Genomic DNA, 14,799 nt, shown 5'->3' with positions numbered 1-14,799 from the left:
GTTTGAGTTTTGCTTAATTCGCTGACATAAGGGCCACTTCGGGCAAGGGCAGGCATCGAAGCAATAAGGTTCGAAGAATTATTTCTCAATACGTCACTATTTAAATATTATTTAACAGTCGGGCACAGTGGGCTGCTTTAAAGCGCCACATTGCATTACTAATATGCTTACCGAATGAGTATATTAGGAGAGGAATTGGAACCAGTCTCTTTTTTAAATTTGTTTTTTTTTTTACCATCGTATTGCACTCTTTATTTAAGACGAAAATGCAATGTACTATTAAAGAAAACTATGACAAAGTTGCGAAAGCACATGCTACAAAGCTGCCTGGAACCAGCCATAACCGGGAGCAGATGCAATGGATGACGCGCAACGCCATTCGCGTGAGCATGCAATTGTAGAGACAGCGAGGCCAATGCCTAGGCTATGCGGAGCATGTCCGTACCAGGAGGTATAATTTTTCCTCGACATATGTGCTCAGTCGTGTGGTCACATGCCTGATCACATGCACAATGAAGAAGAGCAGTGACGAGGAGAAGGCTACATCAAATCACTTCTCCACTGTGATAAGCCGAAACCCGTTTAAGTGTCATGGAATACAACGATACACTTATGAATGCAGAACGTAGGCCTACGCATTCGCGGCTTGCAACAGCACGATATTGAGAGAACCAGTTGGACGAGTCAACATTAAGCCTAATTTGTCTCATTTAAAATGGACATTAGCAATCCCTAAACATTCAGCATCGTGATCTGACAGCTAAATCAGATAGCCAACCAAATTGTATCCGCGCAGATTTAACACCGATATGAATTTAATGTTTTCGTTTTTCTGTCGTGATGATTGGGTCCCGAAAGGGAACCGGCTTTTTACGCGCAAATCGTGAATCAGTGAAGAAAACTTTATCTGGTTCTGCAGTTGAAAGCCGAAAGCTGGTTTGCATTTTACAACATTGGCTGTAGCCTACTTGCCGGTAACAGTCTAACACTCCTTGTAGTGTAGCGATTCAGCAAAGGGTAGAATGCAGCTTTGAACAATTTAGACGACTCTGCATCTCTGCTCTTTGCAACACGACCTGCCGCCCATGTTCAATCTGCCAAACCTATAACAGCAAGAGTTTAACTGGCCATCTCACAGCCCAATCCTCCCAGAATAACGGTTTACACCAGGAAGTAGGCCATTAGCCTACAAATACACAAACTATAGCCTAGGCCTGTGTGAGACATGGGGGCTATCTAGTAGCTGCGTAGTAGCAACTGCCCATAATACACTCGCCATTCACAATGAACAAATATTCTTTATCGATACGCCTACTTTTCCATCTCAGCCAAGCGTGAGAACATTGGCTTTTCCCAATTCAGACATTTCCGCTTAGATTTACGTGCGCGAATCCCAAATTCGCGTAAAACGCTTGATTGGAAGACCCCGCTCTGATCAACTAGGGGATGTAGCCTACGACCCAATTCTACTGCATTCAGGAAGGAAGCCGAAAGCATTGAAGCCAGGGATTCTTTAGCAGTGAGAGCATCTAGCGTTGACTCTGATGGTGAGAAACTCGACAATAAGCATACCATTAACTTGTGCCCGCATATGTTGGAACGTTTCCGCTTTTAGCGAAAGACTTGTGATATTCGTGAAACCAGCCCCTCTGTGAGACGTCCCCGCAATCAAATATGTATTCGGTGTTGTCAATTTGGCGACTTTTAGAGGAGGCCATAGCTACTTTCCATAGAAAATAGTTGGCAACACTGTGTATATAATGCGTTTACCGCTAGACTCAGAGCTCAGCAGAATTTAAATAAGGTTGGTGACATTACCCGGCTAGAATATGCAGCTAGCAGATATGGACGTGGCAGCAGCTTCCAGGTTTGAACATGGCGTCCTCCATGGAGGGTCGGCGGCCGCCGCAAAGCAGCACTCCTTGAATGAAGCTCCCTGGCCAGTTAGCAGTGAAGACAGTGCACCGGTATCCTCAATATCTGGAATATTGTCGCTTAAAACAACGCTTTTCCTGGCTGGCCCCAAATGGATCGCCTGCCTGCTGCAGCTATAGAGCTTAGAGGTAAGGAGCAATGCAAATAAATGGCAAGACTTCCTCATAGTGCCTAGGCTGTGAGCTTAGACTAGCAGCGAACATGTAGCGAGCAGACATGGTTTAGACTGGCAGCATGCCGTAGCTGGATTGCAGGAAGAAGCACCGATTTACAAAGTAACGTGCAGCAGCTTGCATGCAGGAGGAGCAGCCGAATGAGTAGGGGGAGGCTGTTTAAGTAGACCGGCCTGTTAAGTGAATGTACTGTGATAGGTGAACATCACTCAGCTGAGCCATCATCTGATTCAGCCGGCGCGCTTGACTCTCGTGGCCTGCCAGAACTACGCGATGCTCCAGTTTTAAAAAGGTGTTTCCTTCACGTGAGGTTTTGGTGCATATTATTATCTCTAGGTTCATATTCACTATTCACTGAGGAACCAGTTGATTTTTCATTGAGTTTTGTCAATTTACATATGCACACTATTTTATCTGGACCAAACAGATCTCAATGCCTCAATGCAGATGGTGTGCTTTAGAAAAGAAATACATTATGGCAGACTGCAGTTTTGGTAAGCTGAGTAGGAAGGAGAAAATATGTTTTTTTTTTTACTTATCTGAGACAATTCTTGTATCTGCAAGATAATAATTACAGTATACACTGTTGCATGCATACTACAATAAGGGCCAAAGGTTGAATTTGTGTAAGTAGCCTTAATGAGTTGATAGTCTCTACCACCAGTTTCAAATGTATTACACATTATATGTTCATTTATAAATGAGCAAAGCAGTTGTCTACATGTACAAATGTGGTAAATTTAACATGTACAAAATACAGGCAATCACACATTTCAGTGCACTTTATTTACAAAACAAAATCTTCAAAGTACAAATGAACAAAGCATGAGTAACAGTCATTTACTAGAAAATAAAAACAAATTATGTAACCTTAAAAACAAACACAAAAAATATGTCAATGCAAGCAGCATGAGTGATAAAAGCTACAGATAAAATATCCATGGAAGACTAAGACAGGACAGTAAGATATGTCAAAAAAATTATGAATATTTGCAGTCATTAGCCACTGATGTAATACTCTTGTTTTTCAGTCCATAAAACATGCTTTATGAGATTTACAGTGAAATCCATTCTATTTACAGAAACTATGCAAGTAAGGGGTAATGGGGGCTATCAGTAACGTGGTGAGTGATGTAGGATCACTCTGGTTTAGGGTTCGGGAAGGAAAAGGAAGGGGTGTCCTCCACTTTAAAAAGCCCTGGAACAAGCTGGGTGTCCAAGAACGAGCCAGGGGTCTGGGTACTCTCTGGGGCCCTCTGACAGTGCCTCCATTTGGAAGGGAAAGGAAGGTCAGGGAAGAGTCGCTCCGGCTCGCTGGGCTCAACCTCACGTTCCCTGCGTCTGTCCTCCTCGTCTCAGCACACCTGTCACGGGGCAGGGATGGGGGCGGGGTTTGGAGCACAGAACAAATTAGCCACAGGTCTAGAGGAGGAGCCCTGCATCTGGCAAGATGATGACAGGACTGTGAGGTTCTAGGCCTCATATACTCCACAGCAGGACAAGCTGTCGTAGCCCAGGAGTCCGGTTTTATATTAATACATTAAATTAATCCTAGCCAAGACTAGTTTGAATGTTTGAAAGACTGCAAAAGAACCATACTTCTCAAACAGATCAGGAATTTACATTAACATGTTTATCAAATAGAATCTTCAATGTAAAGCTTTTATGGTTATGTTTCTAGGACTTGGAAACAAAGTGAGCACACATGACATCCATAATTTGGAAATGTTAGACTCCATTTTGATCACATTAAATGCTATTTAAATGGCTTAAAATAACTATTAGTAGACCCTCAGAAACAAACACACAGGAAGTTGTTTGAAACTAAAATGTTCAAAGTTGAAAAGTGAAAACAAAAGGTCCTATTTTTAAAAATAGCCTATTCTCACTGAGTAGCACCAATATTTACTTCATGTGAAAAAACCAAACAAGCTGTAGATAGGATTTTATCAGAACATCCATTATTTTTTTCCAATGTCAACTTTCCAAATAACATCTTTTCAATTACCCAATATATTTGGCCTCATTTGTGAATGGAGAACAAAATATAAGAACAAAATCAAACACGGCTAACTTTGACCACATTGTTTAATTTAGGAAATGTGCTAGAATGCGTGCCTTTTCCTAATATGAATATTAATGAATGGCAATTTCAGTGCATCTTTTAATCAGTGGAAAATATGACTTGTTTTCATTTTCTGTTTGCACTTTTGCATCACAATTTTGCAATTATTTATTCTACTTCTAGTTTTGTACCCCTTTAGCTCAAAGGCCAGTCCTGAACTGTGACTTCAAACAATATATTTAATTAACATTCATTTCAGCTTAACATTTGTGTCTGCATGCTTTACTTCGAGTGATTCTGGGCAGGTGCTCAAATCCATCACACCCACTTATTGTGGCCTTCCCCTTTCTACCTGTATTTGGCAACAATGTCTTGAGTTCTCCAATTCTCCAGACATCTTACTCCTCTATTTAAGTCCCAGGCATTTTGAAATGCAGCAAGAGCCAAACATGGCACTTCCGAAGACCGTTGTTGGCTGGGGAAAATGTGGCATTTGGGTTAAATATAAGCATCTCAGTGTCTTGCCATTGGCCAACACTTTCAAGGTTTAGTCAAACTTTGACCGACGCACTCTCCCTTGAATTATGTGTGTGTTTATGTGCATATGTGCACAGATGGGGGGGGGGGGGGGGTGCCATTGCAGTCCAAGCATGCAGAGGCAACTTTGAGCACAATTTGGGGGTGGAGGGACCTCAGAGTGTGACTGAAATAGCCCCTCATTCTAAGATAGGGTTTGGAGGAACTCCCCCTCTAGTCCTGAGAAGCCCCAAATACAGACTGCAGCTGTCATGTGTTGTCTTTTTCCTGTCAGGAGACAATGAATCTAAGGAGCATAGAAGCTGGGTAGAAGGGAATCCGTCATGGTGGCATCTCCGCAAAATTCTCAATCCATTCATCAAGTTTTCATATTGTACTCTTTGAATGATAACCACAAAGCAGTTATGATATAATATAGGGCTCCAAAACCATGATCCAGAAAACCTTGAGGCATTCTGTTTTTTCCCCTGAAACCAGATGGGGTGAGTAATCAACTTCCTTAATCGAGCCATTACATTTTAAATGCTGAATACTAATGGAAAGCAGCATAACCAGAGGTTCTCTGGGACCAGATCCGGGAACAGCCTCCGGGCCCCTATAACAGGTGAAAATCTATTAATCGGGAAACAATTGTATAGCTTAGGGGTATGGACATGAATGCTACCTCGCAGAGCATATGATAAACTTAGCTCAGAGCGCCAGTATGCAAGAGGCAGAATAGTCTGCATCACGTTTGATTGATTTAATGTTCACCACGCGCAACATTCACATTTCCTTATTATTCATCATTTCATAAACATATTTTAATTTTCTACTCATATACTCTTTTGAGCATTCTGTCAGTAAACAATTCGTTTTCTTCGTTCTGGTAACAAAACATGGCATTCCCAGTTAGTCTATACTATATATCTTAAAAACATCTTCACTCAGCAGTATTCTTTCCCCAACTACTTGAATTTAGCAATAAATCTGATTGACACTAGGACTGCAGATATTTTATGGAACAAATGGCCCAGAAACACTTTAAATATTTAAATTTTAAATTCTATGGAAGATGACTGATTTGCATCAAATTACAGCCTACATTTGTTTCAGCAGGTCAAGAGACATTGGAACGCAAATTAAAAAATATTTAAAATAACATTTTTTAAAGATAAAATTACAGTAGGTCACCGTTTGTTCTTTGTTTTTAATTTCAATAAAAGCAACATTTCACATATATTTTATGCATTGACTGTAACTAAATAACTCTTTATATGATGAATAAGGGCAAAGGTAGGCTATCAATGATTAAAGAAAAAAACATCCTGCTGTAATTCCTTGGTAAGACTGATACCTCCGTCTTGTTTTATCAAAACCATAAATCTAACCAATAACTACATTTTAAATTTCACTTGTCATAGTGTAACCAAGCTTGCTGTTTACAGAGCATTTCCTGTGATTCCACTGACTCGTCCTTCTGACTTTGAGGTAGCCTATGTAGCAACTTTCATTTAACAAAAATATATCAGACTGGTCAACCGATTAAGTGGTTTCAAATTAATGCATTTGTGATAATGTGAGTATGTAGTTACTGAATTTCACCATCAAGTGGCGCTAGTTATTTTTACCTTCCATTGTTTTCTACCCGAAGGGCAAGACTCAATACAGCTCTTTGAGTATGCAGCCAGTTGGCATGGTCAACTCTCCCAAGGTTAACATAGAATTATTGTTAGCTTCACTTTTCATGAGAACTGGATGTTCTGTGTATTTCCCTTTTTGTGCTTGGCCCTTTAAGAAGGTCACAACACAAATGTTACCCCACCTTCATTGGCACATCTAAATGAAACTCATACATATAAAAACTAGTAGAAATTGAATTCTTGATACCAAACATTCCCATTTGAACTAGTTAACTAGCTAAGTAAAAATCTCTTCTTACTGTAAATAAAATCATACATCGTTTAAAACGCTACCTGTCCTTGAAAGGTCAGTATGGTTTTCGGAGTGTATTTTGGAGATTCCTACCTTGGAAGGCTATAACACCGTCTCCCTATTGTCTAGTCAAGGGGGGGGGGGGGGGCTCTGACCACAGAGATACAACAGATACATTGATCATGTGGACAAAGTCTTGCAATGAGTCTTGAGAAATTACGAGGTGGACCAACTGGAACATACAGTAGGCCTTCATAATTTCATTGGCGCGAAGAGCGCACGCTATTCATTCTGCTGTGGTAGTGCTTTCCCTACAGCGTCTGGCTTTTGTTGTTGTTTCAATAATATCACTGAAACCCGTTTCCTCAAATATCTTGGTTTGAATTAATTTATCGTCAATTTATCCATGGTAGCACAATAGCCAACAATGTGAATATAGTTTATTCAATAAGCGAGTTTAGTTTGCACTTTGCCTCACTAGATTTTAGTTAAATGGTTTTAGGGAGGTCAAACCCGTTCTGGTGATTTTTCAGCAAATATATTTTGAGTTTATTTTTCATGTAAAATGTCATTATAAAATGTCATTAAATTTCTCTCTTCCGCATCGTCCTCGATGCGACTTTTAGTGTGGGGTTGCTTTTTTTCCAGCAACATTAACCAATGTTTCCTTGGTGTCAGCCCATGCCCCGGTGTAAATAAAAGAGAGTGGACCCCTGTTTAGAGTTATGGGCTAGGGCGGTCGTATGAGCTACCAGGCTTGGCATGAGGCCCAAGATGGCCGCTGACAGTTACCTTACCTTGGTTCTTGAAGTGTTGACGCCCGTTCACTAACAGCCGCATTCCTGGGCGCTCTGGGCCTGGGCCCGACGGGGGGAGCGGAGCTGGCGCAGAGCCGCGTCTCCATACTGGATCCCCGAGCCCATGCGCTCTGGGTCCAGCTCTCCTGGGGACAGAGGAGGAGGAGTGGGGTCACGCCGGCTGCACCCAACCCCAGAGCCCATTGATTTGAACAGCTGAGGAGACCTGGAGACACGCGAGTGTACATCACTACAGCCTCACAGCTAAAAGTGTGGACTGACAGTGGCAGAGAAGAATAATGTTTTTGGAAATGGGCCCGCAGGATCACATCACAGATTGGGTACTGCCACTGTACTAAGGACAAGGTACTTAACGTCAACTGTGTATATCCAAATGTAATAATAGATAATATGCATAAAGACAAGTTGTGAAATCTGCTCTGGATAAGTGTACTCGCTAAGTAAATGTTTAATAATAGTATCATCTGTAAAAACAATTATCATCATCTTAATCATCATCATCATCATGATCAGATCATCATAGTGTTTTCAGACCTATACCACTGTAAATTATTATTTATTTATTTATTTTGGTGTCAAATTCAGCTGAGGAGGCCGATATACCTGACTCAATTTTGTTCAGGATTTTCCTGGCACACTGCACAAAGGCCTCTTCCACATTCTCCCCCGTCAGAGCACTGGTCTCCAGGAACATCAACTCTGAAAATGCAGTCACAGTCCTTGGCTCACCAACAGTAGATTTTGTCTGCCTATTTGTATGGGCATGGTGTCAAACATCCATGAATAGTAACTTTAAAGGTGATTACAGGCAAACCACAACCTAGTCAATCAAGACCATGTGGACACTAGGCGTGCATCTTAACCAAAATATACTTTTCAGAAATGCACCTTCCTAAGCAGGCAAAAGTGAGCATTAAACAGAAAATGAAATGACTGTGCTGATTGAACATATACAGACATAGATTCTATACACACCCCAAGCCTCTACACACCCCTAGTGGACACCCAATCTTTAGTTTTGCGTGGTTATTAAAATAATAATGTAACACTGACATCTGGTGGTAGAGTTACAAGATAGCCTTCTTTAGTGCAGGGATGGTCACTTTTTCAGTGTACCTTCACATATTTTTATTGAATTGTCTTTGGCAAAAAATGTGAAAGGTTCAATAAAAGGGAAGGGGGAAGAATGCAGAAAGGAATAACAGCTTTTGCAGTGCACAGTAGTTAAACATTCCCCTTCCTTAACAGCATGGGTGTCCAATCTTATCCAAAATGGATGCAGGTTTTCGTTTTACCCAGGCACCATTGCATGTATATATCCAGGTACAAGAACCCAAGTGCTAGTGAGATGCCGTTGATCTACATCACTATACATTTAAGGTGTACAGAAAAATGGAAGCAGGAACCAATATAAAAATGCCATCTACACTTGGTGAAAAAGAAGGAAATGTAGCTTCTTGGAAATAAAAACTTCACAATTCAACAATATGGTAACATTGTGCATAATAACAAAACACAATGGATTTTATGTGCACTAAAGCTTACATCTCCTCCTTTTTCACACCAACCGTGGCTAGAATTTTTATGGCAAGTACAAAAACCCAGCCAAGTCATTTCAGTCTTGACAATCGCATTAGGTAGGGCACAAGCATTCACTGAAAACACACTTCCTAAAGTAGTCTTTCTTCCGAAAACAGGGACCATGTGAAATATTAGCTGAACATAAAAACACCACAGCACCTGCCTGCTTGTGCATTCCAACAGCCAGAATGCAGCTATCCGGACTCACCATTCTCTTGCGCGAAACGAGATGCTTCCAGGAAGGTCACCTCTCTGTCCCCATCCAGGTCCTTCTTATTGCCGCACAAGATAATGACGATGTTTTGGCTGGCCAGCATCCTAGCATCCGTCAACCAGTTGGTCAGAGCGTTGTAGGTTTCCCGACTGGATGTGTAAACATGACAGAGGTTGTTGCGCAGACAAAGAAAAAGAGAGAGAGAGAGAGAGAGAGAGAGAGAGAGATAAGGGAACACACAAGACAGATTTTACATTACATTACATTTATTTGGCAGACGCTTTTATCCAAAGCGACGTACAAAAGTGCATTTCATGGTCATAGACAACTGCTAAACACAGGTTCAGTAAGGTACAATACTTATTTTGTACAGCTATTTCTAGCCAGGAACACAGTTTAGTTCACACATTGAACACTATTCAGACCTAACCTCTGCAAAGCCAACTAGGCAGAAGAATAAGCTACAGTATTAGGACAAGTACAAATTACCAAAAAGTGCTGGGATGGGGCAACATGTAACAAGTGTTATGAAAAAAGGGGGGGGGGAGATTTAGAGTGAAATATACAGCGTGGTGGTGGTTAGTCTAGGTATAGTCTGAAGAGATGAGTCTTCAGGCCACAGCGGAAGATGAGTAGTGAGGGGGAGGTTCGGAGAGGGACGGGGAGTTTGTTCCACCACTGGGGAGCTAGGGTGGAGGAGCTCCGTGATCCCTTTGGGCGGGTGGGAGGGGTTACAAGGCGCCCTGCTGCAGAGCGGAGTGGTCGCGCAGGCACATAGAATCGAGCCATGTCCTGCAAGTAGATGGGGGCTGTCCTGTTGGCAGCAGTGTAGCAAGGGTCAGGGCTTTGAACCGGATCCTGGCAGCGACCGGTAACCAGTGGAGTGATCGCAGCAGAGGAGTGACGTGGGAGAATTTTGGAAGGCTGTAGATGAGTCGGGCAGCGGCATTCTGAATCATCTGTAGTGGCTGTATGGCACAAGCTGGCAGGCTTGCAAGGAGAGAGTTGCAGTAATCAAGGCGAGAGGTCACCATAGCCTGGATGAGCAGCTGCGTGGAGTGCGTCGTCAGGCATGGTTGAATCCTTCTGATGTTGTACAGAAGGAATCTGCAGGACCGTGATGTTGCCTTGATGTGCTCCTTGAGGTCCAGTTGGTCATCCAGGACCACCCCCAAGCTCTTGGCAGAGTGAGAGGCAGTCACTGTGGTGCCATCAACCGTGATTGAGAGCTCACAAAGTAAGGAGGTCTTGCACGGGACGAACAGCAGCTCAGTTTTGTTGAGGTTGAGCTTCAGATGGTGGCTGGCCATCCAGGTGGAGATGTCAGCCAGGCAGGAAGATATCTTATCATTGAATTGAGATTTATCTCACATTGCAGAAATAAAATAAGGTCTTACCTGTACTATACTTTCAACATGGGACTGTGGCTGACAATATTAGTTCCTGTACAGTACAGTAGAACATACAGTATAGCAAACCATTGCATACTATTGTATAATAAAGAATGGTGTTGACAATGACCGTTTAACTGTTAATACAATTTTAACCAGCATCAATCTAACGTCTTCTGGAACAAGCGAATAAATAGATACATTTCTCAAAATTAACCCTTGCAGTTGGTTAAACAAAACATGCAGCATGTAAACATTCAATCCAGGAATTATACTTAAATGCCTAATGCATGCAATCAAAAATCACTTGCCTGGTGATGTCATACACAAGGAGAGCCCCTGCTGCTCCTCTGTAGTAGCTTCGTGTCACTGACCTACAAGAGAAAGGGACTGGTCAGCCAGTCATTGCCCTCCCACTGCACCACAAAGCTTTATCTAGGCATCAATCTTTAAATGTGTGGCGTCATTGATTTTACAATAGCAGCCTTGAATGACCAGCCTGGGTTGAACGGGTGCCAAACTGAAGCATTTATTGATCTGTTGAAATAATTATACAAATGTTTTTTTCTCTTCAGATCTCGGAGCCCTGTGCTGATTATAGTGAATCCGCAGAGGAAAGAGGCAGCTGTCAGCTCTTGAGCTAAGAGTACTTTTGCAATTTTGTTACACTTCAACAATGTAACCACCTTTCTGTGATAATTTGCATCCACTGAAACCACTCCGTGCATTTAATGAATTCTGCATCAGACACCATGTTGGAGACAGCAGAAATGGACTTAGATTGAACTGAATAACATTACACTGGAAAGAGGGAGTGAATCAGATGATAACACCGCCTGGAGAAGATGCATTAGCTTCCTACCTGAATCTTTCTTGGCCTGCAGTGTCCCATATTTGGAGCTTGACAAATTTATTTACCACGTTGATTATTTTTGATCCAAACTCCACGCCTATGGTATGATTGGAGTCGTCTTTGACTAGTCAAACAAATGGTACACAATTGTGTTACAACCTCCGAAAAAACACAATTTAAAAAACACAATTTAAAGCAAATTAACAGACATGCACGCACGCACACAATGCTAAACTAGTGCTCAAGCTTTTTAAAATTAATTCCACTTAAATAATACAATACTTGAAAGTATAGGGACCATGGCACCACAAAAGCCACAACTCACATTTCTTTTCTATAAACTGGTGAAGAAGACATGACTTCCCCGTCCCTGCATTCCCAATCACGAGAAATTTGAACAAGAAATCTGAAGGGGAATTAAGGAAAAAGCGTTACCTGCATAGTGCCAATTCCGTTGTTATTTTTCAACTTCCAGCACACAGAACTTTCAAAGGACAGCCATTTGAAAGCATCTGGACAGCATCCACTTTAAGTCCCATGTTCAGTGTACAAATAAATACATGATTTATCCCTGTAGTTCTTAACATGAGATGACCAAAGTGCATGTGTATGTGTAGAGATGCCAGGGGAAGGGGTGAGTAAAGTTAATCAAACCAATATTTAAAGGCACCGATGACATATTCGTCAAGATCGAGGACGTGTCTATCTAGTTTCACGGTTCGACTATACGACCGAACCCAAGGTGCGCAGTGATTCACGTAACTAATAGCCTACTGGTCTGAAATATTAACTGTAGCCTACTGTGCGCCCAGTGATGCGACTTCGATGTTAGGTTTTTAAAGCACGAATGAACAGCGCTTTCAACTGTAACAGCGAAACACGTACCCAGTTTATGAACAAATAAGCTTCTCCATACAGCTATGGGGTAATCAAAAAGATAGCCGCTGGGCAAAAAAAATGCAGACTACGTCATCTCACGATATTAAGTTAGACTATGAAATATTTAGTCAATACGAGTTCGGGGCACGTTACCGTGTAGCTAGCCTGTAGCTACGCAATGACAAACATAGAATTTAGAAAACCTGCCACAGAACGTCTCTTTATAGGCTACTCTTTTTTTTCCTTTACAAAGTTTAATATTAGACTACAATTTCTCATTTACTGACACCTTATTTAACCTGGCTGTATATGTTCAATAAATGTCCAACAACATTGTTTCCCGAAAGATATAACAGAGAAACTAACAATATAGGCCAATAATAAAATATACTGACAATATCGAAACGATATTAGAAATATTGACTATAGGCAGGCTATATGTTCATTATTTCGTTTCAAGTGTACTTACACATACATAGCCTACACTCGGATCTAAGATAAACGAGGTGGTGTGGCATAAACGACAATTTGCATTGGAATATGATGAACAACAGCAGAAAATATGAAAACAGAAACCAGGGAAACGGGACATATTGGTTACATATGGCTGCACTTGACTTCAGAAGGCCTATTTGTGTAGCTACTGAATACCGCAACTAGTATTACGCTAAACAGTGGTCTCCATCGATTAACAGGATTTTCACACACCTGCTTCGTCCACAAATATGGTTTTAAAATCAGTGTAACATAAATCGTTACGCTATAACATGCCTACCGTATGTCTCCGACATGGCCGGCGATTGCTGGAGAAAGCCCTGTTGTTTTTTATTTAGACACGGAAGACAGCAGTATAAATGAAGGAAAAAATCCCTGAGAGATCCATGAATCCTGAAACCCTTGCAGGACCTCGCCTCGTACTTCCTGTTGAGGGCTTTTCAAAATAAAAGCCGCGGTTAGTTTATGTGCTAGTAAGCTACATCAACTTTATCTGTCTGAGTATTGTTTTAATTTTTTTCTTAAAGAAAACTGTGATGTTTCTAGGAGGTTGTTTCAACAAGGTCTTTATACTTAATTCAATGTTCATTCATCACAGTATCTAATATAATTAATAGAGAGCACTGAAAATGATTTTTTTAATGAGTTTAGGCTACTTAAATCAGTAAATCATAAAGGGAGATTTTCTACTGCAAACAACTTCAACAGTAGTTTATGCTCAAAGTGTCCTTTGCTTACAGGCATATGGCATGAATTTAGGCTATGTTTGATATTCCAGCATGCATTGGACAAAGAGCAGGGACAACCCCTGGACAGGTCACCAGTCCAGCACAGAGTGAACAAACATACGAGTGACAAATTGCAGGAAAAACCAACATAAAGGCCTTCGCAAGGCATTGGGCCATCACAAGCCACCAGAACAGCTTCAATGCACCTTGGCATAGATTGTACAAGTCTCTGAAAATCTACTGGAGGGATTGAACACCATTCTTCAAAAAGATATTCCCTCATCTGGTGTTTTGATGATGGCGGTGAAGAGCCATTGGTCCAAAATCTCCCATAGATGTTTATTTGTGTTGAGATCTGGTGACTGTAAAGGCCATACCACATGATTCATATCATTTTCATACTTATCAAACCATTCAGTGACCCTTCCTGCCCTGTGGATGGGGGCATTGTCATCTTGGAAGAGACCCCCCCCCCCCATTGGGATAGAAATGTTTTGTCATAGGATAAAGCTGATCCCTCAGAATTACTTTGTTTTGATGTGCAGTGACCCTTCCCTCCAAGGGGACAAATGGCCCCAAACCATGCTAGGAAAATGCCCCCCACAGCACAACAGAGCCACTGGACCCTCTCACTGTAGGGGTCAATCATTCAGACCCTTCTCTTGGTTTACGCGACACATGCACTCGCCCACTTGTCAAAAATATGATGAAGGATGGCTCATCAGACCATATAAACTTTTTTCCACATCTCTGTAGACCAGTGCCTATGGTTTTTATACCACTGAACTCACAAATGTGCATTTGTATTTGTAATGAGGTGTTCATGCACGGCAACCCTACTATAATATCCCTCTGTATATAGTTGTCAATGGACTGTTCTTGCTGACACAGTCTGATCACATCCTGCATTGACATTCTCAGTCACATGATGAAGAGTTGCTCTTCTAATTTTGCTTACATATTGTACTAATGCACAACCATCACGTTCATCGAATACGCGCTTTCAATTACAATTTCCGACCCTATTTACTGATGTCTTTGCCATAGATCTAAATGCAGGTGTCACTTTAGTCACTGTTCCTATTAAAACACAAGCCAGTTGAGCAGTCTTTGAGACTGAAGCTCCTGCAATTCGTGCTACAATAAGGAAACCTCTTTCAAAGTCACTTAGGTCTTTTCCTCTTGCCATCTTGTTCCAAAATCAGGGTCAAGTGGG

At 41.5% G+C, this 14,799-nt stretch overlaps 1 protein-coding gene across 2 annotated transcripts; it reads right to left on the bottom strand.

Moving 5' to 3' along the window:
• Positions 1-2,875: 2,875 nt before the first annotated feature.
• Positions 2,876-13,293, bottom strand: rab4a (RAB4a, member RAS oncogene family). Of its 2 annotated transcripts, none has more exons than XM_035406922.1 (8): positions 13,136-13,293; positions 11,807-11,887; positions 11,491-11,605; positions 10,940-11,002; positions 9,232-9,386; positions 8,046-8,141; positions 7,422-7,567; positions 2,876-3,472 (listed from the first exon to the last, which is right to left on the bottom strand). In XM_035406922.1, exons 1-7 carry the CDS (start codon positions 13,149-13,151, stop codon positions 7,452-7,454), a joined length of 642 nt encoding a protein of 213 aa, XP_035262813.1. In that variant the 5' UTR covers positions 13,152-13,293; the 3' UTR covers positions 2,876-3,472; positions 7,422-7,451. The 2 variants fall into 2 exon arrangements, with proteins under 2 accessions (XP_035262813.1, XP_035262812.1); XM_035406921.1 differs by having other exon boundaries at positions 7,422-7,564; positions 13,136-13,291.
• Between the last annotated feature and the right edge of the window lie 1,506 nt (positions 13,294-14,799).

This window comes from Anguilla anguilla, chromosome 2 (assembly GCF_013347855.1).
Source record: "Anguilla anguilla isolate fAngAng1 chromosome 2, fAngAng1.pri, whole genome shotgun sequence".
NCBI lineage: Eukaryota > Metazoa > Chordata > Actinopteri > Anguilliformes > Anguillidae > Anguilla > Anguilla anguilla.
This window is presented reverse-complemented; position numbering and strand designations above follow the sequence as displayed.